The 22,208-nt window shown below is 65.6% G+C and overlaps 6 protein-coding genes across 6 annotated transcripts; 3 read left to right on the plus strand and 3 right to left on the minus strand.

The window, feature by feature from the left end:
• Nucleotides 1-1,742: 1,742 nt before the first annotated feature.
• Nucleotides 1,743-2,807, plus strand: H696_02262 (hypothetical protein). The gene is made up of 5 exons (XM_009496164.1): nt 1,743-2,006; nt 2,089-2,158; nt 2,296-2,349; nt 2,441-2,491; nt 2,657-2,807. The coding sequence occupies exons 1-5, from the start codon at nt 1,837-1,839 to the stop codon at nt 2,669-2,671; spliced, it is 360 nt and encodes a 119-aa protein (XP_009494439.1). The 5' UTR covers nt 1,743-1,836; the 3' UTR covers nt 2,672-2,807.
• A 909-nt stretch (nt 2,808-3,716) lies between these two features.
• On the plus strand, nt 3,717-7,035 carry H696_02263 (hypothetical protein; the record flags this gene model as incomplete). The annotated part of the gene is made up of 9 exons (XM_009496165.1): nt 3,717-3,856; nt 3,991-4,084; nt 4,156-4,263; nt 4,347-4,457; nt 4,581-5,366; nt 5,658-6,033; nt 6,196-6,318; nt 6,399-6,508; nt 6,631-7,035. 9 exons carry the CDS (start codon nt 3,717-3,719, stop codon nt 7,033-7,035), a joined length of 2,253 nt encoding a protein of 750 aa, XP_009494440.1.
• Nucleotides 7,036-7,368: 333 nt separating this feature from the next.
• Nucleotides 7,369-10,393, minus strand: H696_02264 (hypothetical protein). Its single transcript, XM_009496166.1, has 2 exons — nt 10,146-10,393; nt 7,369-10,030 (listed from the first exon to the last, which is right to left on the minus strand). The coding sequence occupies exons 1-2, from the start codon at nt 10,242-10,244 to the stop codon at nt 7,709-7,711; spliced, it is 2,421 nt and encodes an 806-aa protein (XP_009494441.1). The 5' UTR covers nt 10,245-10,393; the 3' UTR covers nt 7,369-7,708.
• Nucleotides 10,394-13,060: 2,667 nt separating this feature from the next.
• On the minus strand, nt 13,061-13,840 carry H696_02265 (hypothetical protein; the record flags this gene model as incomplete). The annotated part of the gene is made up of 1 exon (XM_009496167.1): nt 13,061-13,840. The coding sequence occupies one exon, from the start codon at nt 13,838-13,840 to the stop codon at nt 13,061-13,063; it is 780 nt and encodes a 259-aa protein (XP_009494442.1).
• A 272-nt stretch (nt 13,841-14,112) lies between these two features.
• On the minus strand, nt 14,113-15,706 carry H696_02266 (dTDP-glucose 4,6-dehydratase; the record flags this gene model as incomplete). The annotated part of the gene is made up of 6 exons (XM_009496168.1): nt 14,113-14,144; nt 14,184-14,241; nt 14,388-14,539; nt 14,696-14,786; nt 14,962-15,103; nt 15,297-15,706. 6 exons carry the CDS (start codon nt 15,704-15,706, stop codon nt 14,113-14,115), a joined length of 885 nt encoding a protein of 294 aa, XP_009494443.1.
• A 3,532-nt stretch (nt 15,707-19,238) lies between these two features.
• On the plus strand, nt 19,239-22,208 carry H696_02267 (hypothetical protein; the record flags this gene model as incomplete). The annotated part of the gene is made up of 7 exons (XM_009496169.1): nt 19,239-19,723; nt 19,883-20,215; nt 20,471-20,537; nt 20,656-21,148; nt 21,342-21,357; nt 21,507-21,595; nt 21,802-22,208. The coding sequence occupies 7 exons, from the start codon at nt 19,239-19,241 to the stop codon at nt 22,206-22,208; spliced, it is 1,890 nt and encodes a 629-aa protein (XP_009494444.1).

Genomic DNA, 22,208 nt, shown 5'->3' on the forward strand with positions numbered 1-22,208 from the left:
GGGGGGTCCGATTGGTGGGACTGTCCTTGGTAGCCTCCGGCGTGTTCGTGGAACCACACCGGGGCTCACAGCGCACCAGGCTCCCCCGCCCCCCCCCCCCCCCCCTTCACCGCCACCTCCGTGTTGGATTGAGGCCGACATGAGGGAGAAGGCGGGATATTGTGCACCGATGTTCAACGCGACCGGAGACCGCGCGCCTGCCGCCAGGTGGTACGGTGTTCGGAGATCACATTCGAGAGAACATCGAGGAAGGGGTAGGTCTCAAGGCGCGCGCGTTCACGCGGCATGCAAGGGAGGGGGCGGGGGGGGGGGCATACCCTGGCGCTCCATTTTGGTCCTTGCCAAAGGCACTGTAGTGGAATCCCCATGTAAACGATAGATGAAGCAACACGTGAGTGAATTGCCACACGTGTTACATCGTGGGAATGATAGCATCCCAGAACAGCATTCCTCGGAGAGGAATGCGGGGTAGAACAACAGCCAGGTGGCCGCCGAGGCCGAGCGGCATAAACGCTCGACCGAGGACGGAGATACGCGGGTGGGCGGGCCCAGCCGCGGGGTTCTCAGTTCCAACCCCTGACCGAGCCCAAAGGTCAAAAAGGGGGACTCTCGTTGAGAGCCTCCTGAGAGCGAAAGCCTTAGCAGCTGTGTGTCGAAGAGTATACGGAAGTATAGCCGAAGCACCAGTTAGGCCGACGAACACCTGTTCTAAGGCTTCCTCTCGAACCCTTTTTAACATCCGAGTTCCTTTCTATTTTCGCTTGCCACTAACTCGTCTCAAGCCGAGTTACTGACTCATCTGGTAACAGACGACCGTGAACCGCTGGTTGGTATGTCCCCTCCTTCATGCCAAGAGGTTACTAACCAGGTGGCAGATCACACTGGTACCCTTCGTCAAGCCTCACTCACTTGACTTAGGCTTAACCCGTGTGAACCCTGCTACAGGCACCTGCGGGACACGCTTTCGGGGGATGTCCCTGTCACTGGTGCGGGTGCACTTGTCAGGCCTCTTGGCCCCCCCCCCCGGGGGGGGGGGGGGTTGGCACAGAGGCGGACACAGGCCTGCTTGCGGGCCCCCTCTCCTGTCCTCGCCCTGTTACGGGGATTGCGGAGGCGGTCCTCGTCCTCTCGGGCAACTGGCCGGGGTGCGGTTTTTCTTCCGGAGCCTCCGCTCGCGTGTGAATGTGCGGGGGCGGGGACGGGCGGGGGCGGGGGCGGGGGCGGGGGCTGGATAATCATTAGGGGTGGATGACCAGAGGCCTCCCTTCGCGCCTGGGGGCCTATCACCTTCGTGGGTGGTTTCTCCTGGCGTAGCCTGACAAAGCATGTTGAATTTCTTTACAAACCGTCACATGCCACCTATTGTATCACGTTCGCATGGGCGCAATCACGCGACCACCGTCTCTCAGTAGGGTTGTCGCCTGGTCTGCAGCCAGCGCCGCGGGGGACGGCCGGGACAGCGGGGCGGAAGGCCCTCCCACATTCGGGGCGGATGGAAGTTCCCCGTGCCCCCTGCCCGATCTTCCCACCCGTATCTGCACCGGAAGGGACCTCAGTGGACTGGCGTGAGGGTGCAAAGCAGAGCGATCTCCCAACTGGGGAAGCCGGGAGGGGCGGCTTGCATGTTTTGCCTGGGCCGGGCGCAAGGTGCGCGTGCGTGTGTGGCGCGCCCCAGGGACAATCCTTTTCAGCCTCCTGCCTGCTTGCCTGCCGTATGGGCCAATCAGCATCAAGGTTTCCTCCTCCTCCTCCCCCCCCCGCCCCTGCCTCTCTCCCTCGCCCGCCTCCCCCATCCTCCGCTCCTCCGCTCCTCCGCTCTCCCCCCCCCATCTAGCCATGGCCAAGTCTGGATCCGGCACCGCGGCTAACCCGCGCGACCACGCAATTCCCGGCGCTCTGCGTCTGAAGGGCGCCGGCAAGAAGAAGTCCAAGAAGTCCAAGAAGGTCGATGCCGCGGCCGCAGGTGCTGCAGTCGATGCCTCCGCCAAGACAAAGAGCTCCTCCCCGTACGACATCGGCCCTTCTCTCCACTTCCTACCGCCGGCCTGTGCCTGGCTTTTCGTTTCGCTGACACCCCTCCTCATCCAGCCCGCCCGCTCTTATCGAGCCGGAGAAGACCCCGGCCGAGCTCGAGTATGAGGCCACCATGCGCGAGCGTGTATGTTCCTGTGCCACCAGATGCCCCCCCCCCCCCCCGCCCTGCGGACTCCTCTCTCCCGGTCCGATGGTTGTACTGTTGTGCGGTTTTTCCCTAACCCCGTCCTCCTTCTCCTCTCCCCTGGCGGGGAACTTCAGCGTTCGCAAAAGATCGAGCAGATGGCCAGCAAGTCTCATCGCGAGCGTGTAGCCGTGCGTCCCGTTCCTCTTCCTTTTTGTATCACACTCCAATGTGCTGCTTCGCTCAGGCATCTAACTCCGTCCTCGTTTGTCTCGTGCTCAGGAGTTCAACGCCAAGCTGGAGAAGCTCACCGAGCACAATGATCTGCTTCGTGTGCGTCTTCACCGCTTGATCACTGGAAGCTTCGAGCTTCACGCCCCTGCCACCTCTTTCCCTTTGCCCGTTCTCCCTCTGCGCTTTTCTCCTGGCCTTGCGCATGTACTGATGTCACCCTGTCGCCATACCTCCCCCCTCCCCCCCCCCCCGCCCTGCCCGCAGATCAGCGGCTCTTAATGTCTTCCCACCTGCACCTCCTCTTCCGCTCGCCAGGCCTCTGCTCCTCTATCCACCTCCACCCCCCTGGACTTTGGCCTTTCGTCTGGGATGCTTCAAATATACACATTCAAAAGTATTCTAGCCTTCTACTGGCCCTATTCATTCTTTCCCCCTTCTCCCGCTCGCCCCCATCCTTCTCCTTCCGGTTGCTGCCTCCCTCCCCCTCCTCACGGACCGTCATGGAGTGTGGGTGGTCGCATACCAAAAGTCTTCCCCGCGCCCCTTCCCCCCCCTCTCTTGTGCCCGAGAGGCCCTGTCCTCACCCCGGCGGTTGGAAGGTGTGAAAGTGGCCCGAGGCCCTGAGAGCAGGCGATCGCGTATCAGTTGGCACCTCGGCCTACAGACGGGTGACAGATTTTTTTGTTGTGTTCAGTCCACACCCCGGGCCGATCAGCCGGCCTGGGGAGGGCGGACCGGGGAGGGGGGGGGGGGGGCAGGCGGCGGGCACGGACCTCGGATGCCTGGCCCCCTTTGCTCTCAGCCTGGCACTCTGCGTAGACGGGAAAAAAAAAAAAACACACACTCATCTGCCAGGCTGGTTCGCCCCAAAGCACGTTCTTACTCACTGACCTCGGAGGACGTGTCATCCGCCGACCGCACAGCTGAGCCCGGGTGGGGGGGTGTCCCCCCTCCCGCCCCCTGTGACCGGCGGCCTGGGACGCATCGTCGTCGGAGGATCCGATCGATCAAAGTTGTTGTTGTTCTGGGCGCCGGCGGACGCCGTTGGGGGCCTCGCTTTGATGTCTTTGCCGCTAGGAGCTCCCTTTCATCTGGTGAGGACCGTGTGCCAGAGCGGAGGCCAAAAAGGGAGAAGGGACAGCTGTCCCGGTGCGCTAATTTCGCCCTGAGAATCAAGCTAGCCTGCCCCCCCCCCCCCCCCCTTCTCCTCTGTCGTCTACACCTTCCAGGCTTCCTCCTCTCCCCCGTGTGCAACGCATACCTTTCCTTCCCCCCTCCCGCCTCTCTCTCTCTCTCTCTCTCCCTCTCTCCCCTTGCCATAGCGATGACTCTCACCCCGGTCAAACGCCCGGAGCCCAAGCAGCTCCGGGCCCACGTCATCCAGGAAACAGTGGATACGGTAGTCTCAGCGGAGGCAGCACGTCTGGCCGAGGGGCCCGAGTGGCTGACCCAGTCCCAGGAAAAGTATGATCTCTTGGTCCTTGTGTCCTCCCCCCTGCTCTCCCCCCCCCCCCTCATCCCTTTCTCTTGCCCTCCCTGGCCTCCTGCTTCAGGTACTGACCTCGTTTCCTACTGTGGGACCGCGGCCCGGCCGACAGTCATGGCCTGCCACTGAGTGTCGAGCGCTCCTTCGCATCATTTCCCGTCTGGGAGCTGACGCACTACCTGTTCGGTGGTCGCGAGCGCGCCGAGGTACATGCCGTGACCTGCTGCCTTGCCATGCCTTCCTGGGCTAACTCCCCCCTCGTCCCACGGCTCTGCAGCACCGCGAGCGGCTGATGTCAGATATTGAGCGTGACCCCTCCTTCATGATGCTCGACCTGAAGCACGACCTGCCAATGGGGTCTGTTCGCGAGGCGACCCTCCGCCGGGTGCGCATGGCTTCCAAGTCCCCTGCCTGTCTTTCACCCTGGGCAACATCTCTTACTCCTCCCTTGCCTGTTGCGGTTCGCAGGCCCGAAACTTCACCGAAACCATCCTCGAAGAGCACGAGTCCGTGACGCGCATGCGCTTTGATGTTTTGGCCATGGTCGATCCCTCCTTCATGACCCGCGTCGGGGTGCACGTGCGTTTGCCACCGCTCCCCCATCCCAGTGGCCACCGCTCTTTCTCCCTTTCTCTCTCTCTCTCTCTCTCTGTCTGTCTCTCTCCCTGGTCAATATCAGCTTCCTGACACCCCTCATGCCAGTACGCGCTCTTTTGGGGGACCATCCGCGGGCAGGGGACCACCGAACAGATCGTGGACCTGGCCTCACAGGGGATGCTCCTGCTGAAGGACTTCTTCGGGTGCTTCGCCATGACGGAGCTCGGGCACGGGTCCAATGTGGCTGGCCTGCAAACTACGGCCACCTTCATGCCGGAGTCCGACGAGTTCGAGCTGCATACCCCTTCGCTGCTGGCCACCAAGTGGTGGATCGGCGGGGCGGCCGAATCGGCCACCCATGCGGTTGTCTTTGCGCGGCTCCTGTCCAATGGGACTGACTATGGTGTGCGGCCTTTCGTGGTGCAGCTGCGCCATCCCCAGGACTTTGCCCTGTGCTTCGGGGTCACCATCGGCGATTGCGGGGCCAAGATGGGTCGGCATGGCATCGACAATGGTTGGATTCAATTCAACCGGGTGCGTATCCCGCGGCGGGCCATGCTGGCGCGCCATGTGTCCATCAACCGGGCTGGTGTGGTGCGAGAGCGGGCTCGCGGCTCGCGGCAGCTGGCCTACGGAGCGCTGATCACGGCTCGAGTGCAGATTGCGGTTGATGCCTCGAATGCCTGCAAGCGAGCCATCACCATTGCCGTGCGCTATGCCGCTGTGCGGCGGCAATTCAGCCCGCATCCCGAGGCCCCGGAGACCCGGCTGCTGGATTACCCCAGTCACCAGGCTCGGCTGATGCCCCTGCTGGCGGATGCCTTTGCCATTCACTTTGCCGCGGAGCGGACCCAGCTCCAGCAGCAGGCATGCTCCGAGCTGCTGGAGGCCGTGAGCCTGGCCTCCGATGAGGGCCTTGACGAGGACCTGTCCGACGATGAGGATGGCACGACCACCGTCACCACCGTCGCCACGACCACCGGCGCCACGGACAGTGGCACTGCGGCCGCCGGAGCCGGGGTCGGTGGCGGGGCCGGGGTCGGCGGGGCCGTTGGCGATCCCACCGCCGGGGAGTATGGCGATGGCGAGCTGACCGCGGCGGCTGGGGATTCCTCCAATGACATTGGCTCTGGCGGTGGCGGTCGTCGCCGGGGCGGCGGGGTCAATGGCCCGGCCATCGAGGTCCCCGAGTCGCCGTTGGCTGTCCGCGCGTTGGCCGATTTGAAGGCCCTCCATGGCACGGCCTCCGGGCTGAAGGCCCACAGCACCTGGCTGGCGCAGCGGGTGATCGAGGAGTGTCGCCAGTCGCTTGGTGGTCATGGGTACTCCTCGTACGCCGGGCTGGCCTCGCTTCAGGCGGACTTTGTTGTCCAGTGCACCTGGGATGGCGACAACACGGTGATGGCCCTGCAGTGTGGCCGGTACCTGGTGGCCTGTTGGCGCGACCGCACCGGACGCGCGGGGCTCTCCTCCAACTTGGCGTATTTGGCCACGCTGGAGCAGGCCCTGGCGTACCGGTCTCCGGCGCGCCGCGCGGCGGACTTCCAGCGTCTTGACCGTGCGTCATTTTGGGGCATCCCCTCCGCCAGGCCTTCGCCTCTCAATGCCCCACTAACGTTTCTCTTTCTCCTTTTCCCTTTCTGCCTTTCGGTCTTTCGGTCTTTCTGTCTTTCTGGCTTTCTCGCCCTCTCTCCGCTTCCCTCCCTTTCATCGCATGCAGTCCTGGTTCAGCTCTATTCCTCAGTCTGTGCGCATCTGGTGGACACGGCCGGCGTGAAGATTGAGCAATACCTCTCTCCCGCGGGCGGGAACATGAGCCCGGATGAGGCCTACCGGGAAGCCGGTATGTGTGATGCCCTTGGCCCTTCTAACTGGACACTTCATCTGCCCACTGACTCCTTTCCCACTGTGCCGCCTCTTTAGCTCCGGAGCTCCTGCGTGCTGCGCGTGCCCACTGCCTGGGGTACATGTTGCGTCAATTTGCCGAGGCGGTGACCGCTGCCCCGGCTTCTCTGCGCCCTCCTCTGGAAAAGGTCCGCTGCCACCACGTCGCACGTCCTTCCCCCTTTTTTTTTGGGCCCCTCGGACGCTACTTGTTTGGTTTCTGGTTTTTTTTTCCCCCCTTCCTCGCGCGCTGACCCATTGCTCAATGTAGCTGTGTGCACTTTTCGGCCTGCATCATCTGATCGAGTCGGCTGGGGCCCTGTGTGCCATTGCTCTCGAGAAGAGCTTCCTCTCCCCGGAGCAGCTGCGTGACGCACGAGACTGCTACCGGGCGCTGATGCCGGAGATCCGAGCTGATGCCGTGCCGTTGGTGGACTCCTTCGCCCTGCCGGACTTCATCCTGGCGTCGCCCTTCGGCCGGTATGATGGCGATGTGTATCGTGCCTACTTCGATCGGGTCAAGTTCGGTAGTACCCTCAGCAATGAGGCAGCCCGAGCTGCAGGGGGGTCCGGCGATCGCCGGGCCACTTCCGGCCCCGTGCGCCTGACCGGCCAGGAGCATCCGTACTTCGAGTCCCAGTTGAAGCCGCTCTTCCGGCGGACCCTGCCTGAGTAGCGCCCGACGCATTGTTCCGCCCCCCCCCCTCCCCTCCCCCCCTCGCCCTGCCCCTCTCCCCCTCTCAGCGGTTTCCACATCTCCACATGTCCACACGCGGACACACGCGCACACGCGCACCGATATGTACACACATACATCCCTCTTTTTTTTTGGCCATCCTTGTGATCCATCATGCACAAGTGGGCCTGAGTGCCCCCAGGCGGCCATCGGCGATTGTTTGCGACCTTCAGCTGCTCGGCCACTCTTCACCTGGCGGCCCCGGCGAGCATCGTGGTATTCGCCGCATCCCCACATGTGCGAGCCATCGCGACCACATCAGGCAGGGAGGGAGGTGGGACGGGGGGGGGGGATCAACAAAAAGGAAGAGGAGCATGCCTGCAGCCTGGGCCCCAAAGTACGCGGTGGGAGGGCTCCCAGGACCGACCGAGCCGCAGCATACCATGCACAGCCATCCACAACTTGAAGGGCCATTTCCTCCAACGGGAAGGGGGAAAAAGCCCGGTGAGAGAGGAGAGATCATTGGGTTTGTTCATTTTCTTCAGCAGGCGGTGGGGGGAGAGGGGGGGAGGGGGGGGAATGTATTTATGGCTTTTTACTTTTTGCAATCAACATCCGCGGGCGCACTCACGCAGTGGTGCGCGGCGTTCATCCACAGAGAGGAGAGACCGTCTTAGAAGTGAACATCACCACGGGAAGCACGGCCGAAAACCGGACGACCACCATTCGCAAGGCGGGGCACGAGAGAATGGTGGTAGGCGGCGATGGCGCGATTGAGCGACCGCTTGGGGAAGTTGTCATTCAGGCGCTTGAGCTCGCTCGGAGGCAGGTAGCAGCGCTGGGACTGGTTCAGCTCAGGGTAGGTCTCATCGGTCACATTGAAGGTGGCCAGCACGTTGTTGGTGACCGTGCAGATGACATCCAGGGGGATGTTGAAGTCCCGGAGGCGGCCGTCCACCAGAATGTGGAAGGTAACCTCACTGGTGGAGGCATACACGTCGCGGTTGGTCGTGACGTTGGAGGCATGCGGCCCACGAGCGACTACCTTGAACTTGGGGGGAGTCCGGGGCGCGAGGAGGGGGCCCTCCCGGGGCAGGTCGAAAAGAGCCAGGTGAACCTTGAAGTGGAAGGAGCTGATGTCATTCACCTGGCGGCCGGAGGAGAAGCCGTGGAGCCGAGACAGCTGGCTGTGAATCGTGACGCCCGAGTCGGGATCCATGGTGATGGTGGTGGTGGCGGTGGGGCCCGTGGAGGCAGTGGTATCGGCGGCAGTGCCGGCGGTGCTGAGGGTGGAGGGCTGGACAACACTCGGGAGCTGGGAGGGGGCCGGGCTCACAGGCATAGGGGTGCCAATGGTCACCGGCGAGAAGGGCGACACGCCCGACTGGGAAAAGGAACCCTTGCGGGGCAGCGGGCTAACGGAAAAGATCCGATGCAGCTTGGAGACCCCCGGGGCCGGAGTCAAAACAGCCGGGCACTCCTCTTGAGCCGGGGGAGCCGCACCGGCCGGCGGCGCGACAAGATTGGGACCAGCAGTGGCAGCAGGAATGACAGCAGGAGCGGCAGCAGGAGCGGCAGCAGGAGCGGCAGCAGCGACGGTGTCGTCCCCGGGGAAGACCTTGTCGGAGATGCGCTGCACCGAGGCCTCCAGGGCGGCCAGGCGCTGGCTTAGGTCATCAAGTTCCGACAGCACACTGAGCATCATCTGACGGCGGGGCATAGCCCGGCGACCAGGGTGATGATGGCCGAACTCCCCGCGCTTCGGGGACTCTGCGCCGCCATTCTGCTGCTCCTGCTGGTGAGGATGGGAGTGGGGACCAAAGGGGCAATGGCGGCTGCCAGCACGCTCGGTCGACACACCGCAGCGGCCGCCGCGGGGGCGTCCCCAACCGCCAATCGGGTGGCCCTCCTCATCGGCGACCCGCATGTGGGGGAACATGCGGATGGGATAGCGGCCATACTTCCGGCGGTTATGGGGGCCGCCAGCGGCGACCGGCGCCCCGGTGCCCGCATTGTCGGCAGCAGCGCGCGCGTACTCCGAGATGGCGTGGAAGAGGCCGCGCTGCAGGCACTTAACCTGACCATAGACATTGCTCATCAGCGCCTGGAAGTCGTTCGGCTGGTAATGCTCATCGAAGACATTGCAGTCGGCAGGGAGAGGGGCCGACGACTCGCTGGCGACGTCGGCCTCGCTGTCGCCCCCCCCGTCGAGTTCCAGGTCGGACTCCGAGTCCGAGCTATCGTCCGAGTAGGACTCCACAAGGCAGGGCGAGGAGGCGAGATCCTCAGAGGGATCGGCCGGCTTGTCGAGGAACTCGGCTGCTTGGAGGTCTTCCTCAACATGCTCGGGGGAGGTGTCCTGCGAGACAGGAGGAGCCTCGGTGGCAGGAGGGGCCTCGGTGGCGGGAGGGGCCTCGGTGGCAGGAGGGGCCTCGGTGGCAGGAGGGGCCTCGGTGGCAGGGGAAGCCCCCGTCCGGACCGGCTGCTGGGGGAGGAGGTCCAACGAGGTGAGAAGCCCGCGCACCAGGCGCGCGGCGTCCTCATTCAAGCCCAGGGCGCTGGTCACCATGTCAAAGTCCAGGGGCAGGACTGGGTGGCGGGGGGTGGCACCCGTGTCCGCACGAGGAGTCTGACCAGCGGGCTCGGGGGCATCTTCCACCGCCTCGGCGGCCTCGGCGGCTTCGGCAGCCTCGACCGCCGCGATGGCGGCGACTGCCTCGGCCTCATCAGCCTCGTCAGTGGCGGCCGCGGCGGAGGCGACCTCGTCGAAGTCCAGGAGTTCCGGAACCTGGACAGGTGGCTGCGGGGGCGCCAGCGAGGCGAACTCCGTGTCCAGCAGCAGCAGGTCGCCAGACTGGATGCATGCCTGAATGGCCGCCTGGAGACCATCGGTGTCCGTGATGCGGATCAGCTCCCCGGTCACCGGATGGTGGTAGGAGAAGCGGATGTAGCTCGGGCGGTAGGGGAGGTTCTGGGTCTTGATGGCGGCGAGGGCCTGTGCATCAGGGGGAAAGGGAATGGGCCGAGGAGGCTCCGGGTCAGTGGACATGGGGGCGGGGAGGGGATGCGGCAAGCACACCGGATCATGGCAGGCGCGATGCATGACGGACCATGGAGAGGAAGGTGTTGAATTCGATCGGAGTGCTGATCTTGATGGACAGCGGCTCGGGAATCGACGGGTTGAGGAGATAAATGTAATTCTGCATCATGGTGGCGGCGGCCGCGGAGCGGGTGGCGACGTGTTGACGTGTGCTCTGGGGAAGTGTGTGTGCGTGTGTGCGTGCAGTGGAGGGGAGAGGAGGGGTTCCGAGGGGTGTTGGAGGGAAGCGTGTGGGGTTGGTGGTGTTCAGGCATGCTTACCCGATCGACAGGCGGCTTCTTAAATAGGTAACGCAGAGTGGCCGCGTATTAGGCCAGATCGTAGAAGGGACCTGGGGGGGGGGGGGGGGGCGGGGGGGGCAAGCAATCCGGGCATGTGACGGAGACCAGAGACCCCGACAGGGGGGGCTGACACAATCGGCCGCGCACGACGCGCGACAACACCACACATACCCAGACTCGGCCGCCGGAATCCGGATGTGTACCGATCGGGGGGAAACTGGAGAAGGAGCGGGGACACACGCCCCCCTCCCCAGCCATTTGTCCGCCCGTTGCTTTGCTGCCTTCGTGCACTGCCGATCACTGGATGGCGAAGCTATCCGCAGGGAGGTCGATGGAAGGCCGGCTTGTGAGAGAGGGAGCCCAAGCGCAAGAATTGGGGTATTATTTTGGCGGTCCGATCATATACCCAATCTGTTGCGTCGGCTGCCCTACTTTCTCCCAGGCGAGGGACCGGGACGGCGGGGACTTCTTCGCGGGGCGGTTGTCCCGGAAATGGGTCCGGCGTCTGGGCAGCCGGCCCTGAGAAGGGGGACATGTTGCCCAGGTCTGGTGCAGACATTCCCCCCCCCCCCCCCCGCCGGACGGTCTGCCCAACCAAACCCAGGAACCGGGGTGAGTGCCAGGGGATTCCCGGCGACGTTGGCCGCCAGCGAGCCCCCACGGGGAGGGAGGGAGGATGGCCAGGCAGCGGCCGGGCAGCGGCCGGGCCGGCGGACGAGCCGTCGTGGCCAAGAGGGAGGCTCTTGCGCCATACTTGCGAGCACGCCTGTGGAAAGGGGGCCTGGAACGCCCCCCCAAAGGGGCATGTCGGTGTCCTGCCCCTCTGGGCACCCAAAGTGCCAATGGACGGGCGTCTTTGGCAGCTCCGCCGCCAACTCGGGGGCATCCCCCCCCCCCAGCGCTTCACCTGTTTGGGCCCCGTGCCGAAAGGAGCAAGGGACGCGCTGGGAAAAAGCCCTGTGCGCCTGCCCCCGCGCCAGGCTCACCTGCCTGGAAGCCCTCGCCCGGCCGTCGATCGATCGGCTTCGAGACCCCCCCTCCCCGGCCCTCCCCGGCCCTCCCCTGGCCCTCCCCGGCTCACCGCGCCATTAGCGTTCAGGGGCCCCCCCGTGCGGATCATATGCCCTTGCGTTGGGCTTTGGGGCCCCGCCCCGCCCAGACCTTCGGTCACTCATGCACCACTCTCCGGGTGTGCTCGCCCCCCCTTCCAAGGAGGTACATTTGCTCCGGCTGCCGGGGCCCTCCTGCCGCCCTCAAGCTCCTGCGCCTTCTTTTCCTGAGTGCCTCTTTGCATTCCGCCGCCACTCGTCTCACAGGCCGAAATGGGTAAGGGCGAGCCGCATCACGGGCCCCGCCCGCCAGCCCCGGCGTCCTGCCCTGCCTGAGGTGAGTCGTTCAAGGCAGGGGAGCACGCTCGATCGCGCACCGACGGCTGGCGCGGGCCGGAGGCCAGGCTGCCTGGCGCCCCCCTCCTGCCTGTTATGTTGTGTGCTCTTCCCCCCGGCCCTGCTCCCCCAGCCCTGTGTCCTGCTCGCTTTCTGCCTGCCTCCTTCGCCCTCTCCAGCCCCCCCCCCCCCCGATACATGGGCCAGGGTGCACGCACCCCGACGCGCACGTCCAGACGTGCACATTGTGTGGGAGTGGGTTCATTTTATTGTTGTTTCTTGGCCCGGTTCTCCGAAGCCGCGGAGATGGGCGCATGCGTAGGTGGGGGTATGTGTGTAGACACACGTGTTTGTGCTTCTGTACTCTCCTGTCGCCTCTATGCGCGGCGCGCTGCCTGGTCGGCGCGTGATGGCCCGCCATCACACCGGAAAAATAAAGACCGCCTGCTTTGGGGCCTCTCGCGAGCAAGGCCCCGCCGCAGGGCGTTCCCCCTCGCGAGCGGGGGCGGAGCATGCCTCCGCCCGGCTAGCGCCTCCGCCGCGTCACAACGGGGCCATAGCGTGGAGCACAAAGGCACACACACAAACACACACATACATACACGGAAGAGACAGACAGAGAGACGGGAACGTCCACACCCCTCCAAGGGGAAGGGGCGCGACGCTGTTCTCCCGCGCCTTCCTGGCCTCAGTTCCTCGGCCCTTGGTTCACTATCTTTCTCTGGCTCCTCCCCCTCGCGCGCGCGCGCGCGCGCTCTCGCTCCCCCTCTCTCCGCCTACCCGTGCCGCCTCTCTGGCAGACCCGGCATCGGGGGGAGGGGGAGGGGGGGAGGCCGTCTTGCACGCCCCTCTCAGGGGCAAGGGGCGCCACCACGCCCGCCGCCACTTGCCTGGGGCGTCTCCTCCACGGCTGCGGCAGGTCCTGCCGTGGCCACCGCCGTGGCAAGGTGGGCCTTAATGTGCGAGACATGGTCATCCACCAGATGGCACCTCGTGGTGGCGGGCACAGCCGGCTGCTTCTTCAGCGACTTCGGGTCCTGCGCGGTGTCTGAAGGGGCAGGAGGAGGCGTGGCCGACTCGGCCAGGACGCCGCTGGGATGCGGCTGCAGGGCCCGCTCCAGGGCCGCTTCGCCCCCGGACCAGATGTCCGAATGGGGCTGGCTCCGTACCAGCCAGTCGACTGGGTGATTTCCACACACACACACACACACACAGAGGCACGGGGGCCGGGGCGCACGCGCGCGTTGATGGCGGCCCGGTCAGATATGGTCCAAAGCAACGACCATCTGCGATCGCCCTCCCCCTCGTTTCTGAAGCTCCCTGGGGGATCGGCCCTGATGTGTCCTCCCCCCTCTCGGCCGATGCACCGAGGCGGTGTGAAAGAAAGCCGTACCAGTACGCTGGAGCCCCTCTTCGAAGCTGACTTCCGGCTCCCAGCCCAGGGCCTGGACCTTGCGCGAGTCAACATGGTAGCGCTGGTCGTTGCATGCGCGATCGCGCACGAAAACCAACCTCCCGCCCATGGTCACGTCGTTGGCGTGGTGATCGGCCAGAGCCGCCGGCGTCCCTTGACCGAGGCTTTGGTCGACGAAGTGGATGCACGCACGGCCGACCTCGAGGGTGGTCCGCTCGCAGCCCGGGCCGGCGGCAATGTTGTACGTGTCTCCCAAGGCACCACGCTGCATGACCGCCTCGAAGGCCCGGACCGCGTCGGTGACATACAGGTACCGGCGCGAGTGGGTCCCATTCCCGTGGATCCAGCTGCGCGGCCAAGGCGCAGAGATGAAAGGGGTGATATAGAAGGAAAGCCCAGCACACGGGGCATTCACAGGCCGAAAGCAGGCAGGGCGCAAGGATCGGCCATGGTGTGAGACACAGTTTCTGGCGCTACCGCGGGATTCCCCGCGCACCGAAGCAACTCTCCCTCGCCCGCTCCCCTGCCCGTGGGCGCCGGCATGCGTACCATGGCTGGCCCCGGAGAAGCTGGCAGATGAACTTCGGGATGACCTTTTCCGGGAATTGGTGCGGCCCGTATACATTGTTGCTGCGGGTGATGATGACCGGCAGGTTGAAGGTGGTGTTGTAGGAGGAGACTAAGAATTCGGCGGCGGCTTTGGGGAAAGGCGGTGAGTCTGGGTTTCTCGGGGCCCGGCCAGAGCAGGGCATCATCCGGGAATGCCGTGTCCACGCCCGGCCATTGGTATGGCACTCCCACTGCCCCGGCCTGTGTGTCCTTCTGTGTCTGTTTCTCTTGCTCGCTCTCTCTCTCTCTCTCTCTCCCTCCTGGCCCGGCTTATTTCTGCACCCGCCTCTATATGCCCCGCTCTTGTTCTCGCACGCGGCCTCTGTCTACTGAGAGCCACGAGTGGGCCATTCGCGTACCCTTGGTTGCGGCATAGGGGTTGGTGGGTGCCATTGGGTCGGTCTCCTTGAAGGCTTGCTGTGCTCGCCACAGGCAGCACATTGCCGGCAAAAGAGCAGGGCAGACATGCCGTCGGTTTGAGTGTGACTGGAAAACACAGAGGAAGGGATGCGAAAAGAGCGGGAGGGGAGGGGCGGGGGCTGTGGCCGCCGGTAGCAACGCACCCCGAGCGGTGCCGGGCCATACACCTCGTCCGTGCTCACATGGATAAACCGCCGCATCTGTCCGGCCGGAGCCAGGCGGCTGGCCTCCAGCAGCGCGTGAGTGCCGATGACATTGTCCCGGGTGAACGAGAGCGAACTCTCGAAGGAGTTATCTGCTCGTGTGTTTGCGAGCGCAGCGCGGTCGGGAGTTCCTCCCGGTGGTCAGCCAATGGACGCTTTTGTCCCCGGTGTGTGGGCATTGGCGATGCGCGGCCAGGGGGTAGCAAGGTGAAAGGGCGAGGGGGGGGGAGGGCATGAGGGTCTCGCACCGACGTGTGATTGAGCCGCAAAGTGGATGACCGTGTCCACGCGCTCCTCCTCGATGATCTTGCGCATGAGTGGCAAGTCCGTGATGCAGGCCTGAGAGAGAGAGAGAGAAGTGTTGGTGTTAATGCCCCCGGGGCCCTGATGGCGGGCGGCAATGCAGCTCGGGGGGGGGGGGGGGGGGGGGGGGGGGGGGGGGGGGGGGGGGGGGGGGGGGGGGGGGGTCGCGCACGGCGGCCGGGCGCAAATGGCAGGACTCAGGGATACGCACTTGGATGATCTTCAAACACTGAAGCCCCTGCAGCTCACGCAGGGAGTACGGGCATGCGCAGTAATCCATCCGGTCGAGGCAAATCACGCGGCGGCCGGTTCCTTCATACTTGCGGGCGAGGTAGCCAACCATGTTCGAGCCACTGGGTGTCATCAGCGAGGCGGAGCCAGGCGTTAGCATGGGAGGGTTCCGGGATGCCAGGGATGTCGGGGATGCCGGGGATGCCGGGGATGCCGGGGATGCCGGGGGAGGGGGCCGCCCGGGCTGGGAAAGGCAAACGGGGGCTCGGGCGAGGGGGAAAGGAAGGAAGGAAGCAAGAAAGACCCCTTGCGCACATGAAGCCAGCCCCGCCGGTGATCAGGATCACTTGCGGGTCGTAATCCGCGGTGCTCGGGCCCATCGCCTCGGCCGGGCCATCGGCCCCGACATAGAGGGCCGGCTCCAGATGCAGATCCATCGACATGGACGGCGTCAGCACCTCGTCGGCCCCGTCGGTCGGCACCTGGAGGCCCTGCACCAGGAAGCCCAGGCGGTTGACCAGCGAGGAAAGCAGACCATTCTGCTCGGGGCGCGGGCTGCGGGCCTCCGCCGGCGAGGGGCTGGACGCCACCGGCGGAGTGGCCGGGCTGCCGGGGCCCAGCCCGGGGGCGTGCGACATCAGGGTGACGGTGGTGGCATTCGCGCCGATGCGCGACCGGGACCGGAGCCTGTGGCTCGCGGGCGAGGGGTGACTGGGAGGGTTCATACTGCGAACTGGGAGAGGTGGTACTTGCAGGGGGAAGGCCTGGGCAGCTCGTCGGAGGGGCGAGTATGTGTGTGTGTGTGTGTGTGTGTGTGTGTGTGTGTGTGTGTGTGGGAGGGGGGGGGAGGCGAGGGGAGAGGGGAAAACGCGCGCGCGAAAGGATGGCTGGCGATCGTTCGATCGCTCGGGTGTAATGTGGCAGGCGAAAAAGGGAAGCAGGGCGGCGCATTCATGCTTGCCGCATGCTAGCCGGCCGGGGCCGGGGCGGGCTGCTTTTTTCCCCTCCCCCCCCCCATACACACACATCTTTCTCTCTCTTTCTCTTTCTCTCTCTCTCTCTCTCTCTCTCTCCCTTTCTGCCCCAATCAAGCCGTCTGCCCGGGCCCGGGCCATCTTTCCAGGCCCAAGCCATCCCTGTCGGGCCATGCTCACCCGGGGACCTCCTCTCCTCGGCCGCACCAAAGACAAAGGCTCTGGCGGATTTTCCCCTTCGGCCCCGAGGGCCGGTTGTCCGATGTCCCCTACCCTCATCCACACTCTCGCCCGCCTCTACTCTCTTTCTCGCTCGGCCCCCTCGCCCGTGCCGAGCAATTCCCCCCCTAGTCCCCCCTCGACGGGACGCAGGAAGGCCGAGATCGGATAGCAGGAGGCATGGCGATAGGATTGTCACCTGGAGCGATGTTCATCTCCACGAGGGGGCCTTTACCGCCAGACATCTGAAAGGGGGTAGCCGCGATGCTAGGGGGAGGGGGGGGGGGCGGGGCGGGGCGTTAGCATGTTGCCGCGGCGGGAGGGGCAAGGGGGGCCAGATCACCCTGCAGAGGCTTGGCCGAGTGGGCCCCGAGCCGAGTACCAATTGCCGAGTGGCCGCTGATCTTGATCTCGACTGACCGATTCTACAAGCTCCCAGGGCAGGGGGCGGGCGTGGAGCGGGGGCCTCCCTTGCACGGGGCTGATCTTCAGATTCACATCTAATTCACCTGGAATGGGATCTACGGTGGGAGTAGGGCTTTTGCGAAGCGCAACCACCCCCTGAATCGCGCGCGACGGCCGCCACAAGCATGTCCGCCCACATCCTTCACCGTTCGCGCTTCGCCGGCCGCCATGGCCCCCAAAGGGCCGGGGTTGCGGCCGGAGACCGAGAGAGGGGGGCGAAGGAGGGGGAGGGCGAGAAGGCGCGAGGGGACTCGGGCTCCCATGTACAGCACACGCATCGGCGGTCACGAATGTCGACATGGCCGCCGAATGATGCAGTTGTGTCATCTGGGGCACAGGGTCGCCCTGGCGTTCCGGCCTTGCTCACAGTGAAAGAGGCGGCACCTTGGCGGCCGTTGTTTCGGCCAACATGGGGCCAGGGAGCACGCACAACCAAGCAGTGGCAACGACAGACGCCGTACCGCCAATCCGCCCCACCCAAACGGCCAATATCCCCCGCCCCCAATGCCCTGTGCTCGGCTGCGCTGCGCCGCGCCCTCTCGTCGGCTCGTGCCCTCCTCGCCACCCGCTACCCTCTGGCCCCCGGCCCCCTGGATGAAGGGGGGCGGGCGGACAATCGGCAACCCCTTCTCGGACAGCCAGGCAAACCGATGCTGCCAGGTCGTTTAGGGCTCGAGAAGCCGCATGCATTCCGTGAGGACCATGCCCCCCTGCGCTGGTATCCCCTCATCACCCCCCCGGGAGGGGGCGAGCGAGCGAGCGAGCGAGCGAGAGACGGACCAAGAAGGAGGAACGGAAGCGCATGCCAAGGGCTCCCAGAGCGCGGACACAGGCGCACCCGCTCCATTGGCAACTATCCGGGGCCGGGGAATGCAAGCACACCCAAGGAGCCCACACGCCGGGGCCGGCTACTGTCGACATTGGCCGACGTTCGGGCCGCATGCGTGGTCCCAGCCCCCGGGAGGTCCAGTACGTCATCTACTGACCAGCACACACTGAGGGCTTGGCGGCGCTCGAACTTGACCTGTGATGGGCTCCGATGGCGGTGTTAGACGGATACCCAACTCACTCGTCGCTTCTTCTCTCTCTCTCTCCCTCTCTCTCCCTCTCTCACCCCCATGGGGCCACATACACCCACACACGCACTCGCTCCGGGCGCGCCCCGCACATCGGGAACCTTAAATGTCACGGGGCGCGGCGATTGGTCCGCCATACACGAGCACACGCATTCCCAACCTCCCCGCCTCGGGAGAAGACGGTCCAGGTGGCCGGAGCGCTCACACTCGGTGACCATCCGGCCCCGGGAGGGGGATGCCCAGCTGGGTTTCCTGCACGGATCCCCCTTCGGCAGAGTTCGCAGCCCACAAGCGCGAATTACCCCACAAGCACGATCGTGGAGTAGTCCCGATGCCGGAATTAAACCGAACACACCTAGAATGACGTTCTATGACGTAACGCTCCAAATCAACTCCCAATGCTCCGACGCAGCATTCCGCATTCCTACTCGGTGGACTGGCAGATGCCGCCAAATCTAGCGAGGGCATGCTGAAATCTAAGACCATCATCCTCAGGCTGGGTGCCTTCACCAGGGCACTGGTCGAACCGCCAGGTCGATTTGCATTTGTTTCCCATGGCTCCGGTGCGGCCCGAGCCCCGGCCGTGGTGTGGTGGTCGAGGTGGGCCCGGGGCCATTCCCACCGGTCTCTGTCCCTCGGGCCCCGCTCTGCCCTCGTTTCCCCCCCCCCGGGGGGGGGGGGGGGGGGGGGGGTACGTCTCGGGGTCATCCATAGGCAGGCAGGACAGTTGTGTCCCTTCCGCGCCATGCCAATCCCAGCCTTGACTCGCTGATGAGGGTGGATGTGCCCGGTAGGCTCCAAGTCTCCACCGGGCGTGGAAAGGGGAGAGAGCAGGTCCAGGCCCCGGGAGAGGAGGACCCCTGGGTGGGCGTTGGTCCATGTCCATGTACACGTACATGTGTGTGTGTGTGTGTGTGTGTGTGTGTGTGGGCCTCGCCCTTTTTGTGCTCTCCACAGTCCCTCTCACCCCTGACACGCCATATAGCTTCCGGAGAAGACGCACTCAGGCATAGGGTGCCCCTGTCCTTGCTATGAGAGGGCGCACCCAGTAGGGGAGGGGCTCTCGTTCGAGGGTATGTTGCCTCCCACTTGCCTAGTTGCCTGTCCCACCGCACTTTCGCCTCTCCTCTCCTGCCCGCACAGCGACCGGCCATTGCCATAGAGCCGTCCTTCGAGGCGCCCGACTCTGAGTGGGCAGTCTTTTTCACTTTTCCAGCGTAAACCAGGCTCACGAGATCATCCGAGACAGCCCAACAAATCCACGACCCCCCTGACGCACAGATATACTCAGCCAACATCCTCTCGCACACACACACACACACACACACGCAAGCACACATAGGCCCCACCGAAGTACGCCCTCGCGCGAGCAGACTCGCCACGATACACATGGGCGATCGCCCAAATGCCCAAGCCCGACATTGACCAATGGTGTTACTCATGGCCCCGGTCCCGGCTTGGGCTGTTCGGAAGCAGGCTCCCCTGTGCCAGGGCGCTGCTTGCCCTGATCGGCCGCGTGGAGGATGAAACTCCGGCCGCGGCGCCCGACCCTGCGGGCGCGCATTGGCTGGCTCACAAGCGGCAGCATGCCATCCTGGCGTCGAACCCTGCATCCGACCGCGGTGGTGGTGTTCGAAGGCGGTCGACCTGGCCACTGTGGCTTGAAGGAGGCCCTCAGCGGACCGGACGCCGAGAGTGTCGATGAGCGGGGCCCGGACGGCGAGGCGAAGCCCGGGCCCCGGCGGTGGCTGTTGCCGGCGCTGCTGTCCGGGCGCCGGTCGGGCGCCGGCAACCGCAAGCCCGAGGCCGCCCGAACCGCGCGGCTGGTGTGCCAGCTGGACCGGCTGGTGGTGCGCGGCCGGCTGGTCAGCCCGGCACTCATTCGGCGCATGCTCACCGGCCCGGCGGGCGCCAAAGCCGAGGTCCGCGCCCACCCCGCCGGCTTGGCGGAGGAGGCTGGCAATGCTCTCCCCGGTCCGGGGGACATCGACGACTGCATGGCCGAAGCGTGCGTCAATCCGTGGCCGGCCCAGTGGGGCGGCTGCTGCGCTCCCCGCCTCGCGGTGCCCCGCCCCGCCCCGTTGCCAATGCCTCCGCTCCGCCCCGCCCCCCCAAGACACTGACTCGCTGCCGGGCCCACCGGGCGCGCCACCCCCCCCGCCCCCAGCCGGCCGTGTGTCGCTCCTTCGCCCTGGATTGCCTTGATTCCGGAGAGCGAGACGGCCGACGTGTGCCGATCGCTGGCCACCATGCGGGCCTCCTTGGCCTTGGTGGGCGGAGGGGCGCCCATGTCTCCGGAGCCCGGCCTCTCCGACTGGGGGGCCGGGTGGGACTTGAAGGCCGTCTTCATTGCTCAGCGGGCCGGCGGTCCGGGAAGCTGGCGTGCCGAGGGCGCCGCCACTACGGGGCCCTTTCCCACGGGCTCGGCCCCGCACCCCGGCTCACCGAGGGAGATTTCCTGCCCGGGGATTAGTCCAACAATGCCGTTTATCGAAATGAAGTGCGTCCTAGACCGGCCGGAGAGCGTGCTTGTGAGGGGCTGCCCTCGCACGAGGGGGCTCGAGGGTGACCATACCAGGCGGGCGGGCCGGCGGCCGGCAGCGTGCCTGGCTGCCCGAGGGGATCTTTCTTGCCATGCCCTCATGCCACCGGTCCCGGTGTACTGACCGTCAGGTATGTGTGCGTACGTGCGTGTGTATGCATGTATGTATTGTATGTATGTGTGTGTGTGCATGTCCTCGCTCGGGGTAAATAGCGCCGACGAACTGGCAGCCTTGGACTCGGAGGTCCGCTTCCGAGCTTTGTCCGGAAGTTTTCTCTCGGTGCGTGGCGCCGCCACCGGCGCGGGAACATCGCGGCTCGGGACTGAGGCAAGGGGCGAAACTGACAGCCACATTGTGTGCCGCGCGCGAATCCCTGCGCCCCTCCTCGCCCACCCAGGTGGCCACTCGGATATCCAACCCCGGGAGACCGCCACCAACGCGATCGCCAAGCAGCACCCTGGCAAAGGCCCCCCTGGAGCTGAGTACCACGCTCGAGGGGGCAGCGGCTACCATGCGCATCATGATCCCCCTGATGCTTGTCCTCTTCCTGGTGGTCATGCTGAAGGCCCTCCGCGCCGATGACACGCTCTACTATGAGGCCCGTGCCCATCGGCAGACCGGGGGACCGCTCGGCCCGGAGGGGCCCCCCCGGGGCCCCGGGCCTCAAGCTCGCCCCCGGCACCGGGGCCTGCCGCTCTTCAGTCGGGCGGTGTGCTGGCTGACCCGCGGCCTGCTCGGGGGCAATGGCCCAGCGCGGTCGAGCTACCGCTCGCACTTTGGCCTGTCCATGAGGCAGATCGCATCCATCCCCTTGAAGCCGCACTTTCCCCGCGAGGAGGATGGGGAGCCTCTCCCGGGGAGTGGCCTGCCTCCGGGCCTTGGGGCCTGGGGTACGTGTGCGGGGGCGGCTCTTCCTCATTGCTCCTTCTTCCGCCGGTGACCGCATTCTGCGCCCACTCGCCCATGCCCACTCGTGTGCACACCTTGGGGAGTAGGCAGGACATCTAACTGCAGCGGCGTCCCGGGTGCCGTGGCCCCTCCCTGCGGCGAATTCGAACGGTCGGCGCCGGTGACCGCCGCCAGATGACACCTCCGCCAAGTACGACCCCTCCTCCCCAACGATGGCCCTTGTCAATGTGAACGAACATCGTCCCTAATCAGCGCTCTCTTGCCCCCCTGGTGACGATGGCGGATGACGCCCAGAGAGCACTGCGCCATCTGCCAGGGACCTTTCTCCGAACCGTCCAGCCCCTCGGATGAGGGGTGGGCCTTGGGGCCGCTCGTGGCGTCGGGCAACATGACTGATGTCCCGCGCGCCGGCCCTGCCGTGCATGGAGGTACGCCTGACTTCTCCTGGTAGACGGCCTGCAAGTGCCTGGAGCGCGGTCGGCCGCTGTGCAGAGGCCGGGCATCCACTCCGACTCCTGTGCCCCACCGGATGGGGACTGACCGAGCGCTCTCTTGGGCCCCGCCCTCCCAGGCTCCCTGCCCCCGGCATCACGCTCGCCAAGCAGGACACCCCTCGATGGCCAGCCCACCCCAGCCCCGGAACTTGGGCAATTCTACATCGTGGATCCTCTGGGCCCGGCAGTTGGGCACTTGGTTTTCGCCCACATGGGGGTCCCGCAAACCGCTGGCGACTACCGGCCACCGGAGCACCATGGGTCAAATGCCCCCCGCCACCGGCGCCCGGCGTCCGCACACCCCCCCCCGGCGGACCTGCGGCCAAGCGACACATCGGCCCTCGAGCATGGTCACCCGCCGGCGGCCGACGACCCGCCCGAGCGCCGGTGCATTTGGCTGCGCGAGCTCCCCTGCCAGCACTCCTTCCATCGGAGCTGCTCGGATGCCTGGCTCAGGACCTATGGTCGGGCGTGCCCCCTGTGCCGGGTCCCGGTCCTCGGCCGGCGTGGGATCCTGTCGCTGAAGGCGCCAGTCGCCTTGGGCTAG

This window comes from Fonticula alba (assembly GCF_000388065.1).
Source record: "Fonticula alba strain ATCC 38817 unplaced genomic scaffold supercont2.3, whole genome shotgun sequence".
NCBI classification, from domain to species: Eukaryota; order Rotosphaerida; family Fonticulaceae; genus Fonticula; species Fonticula alba.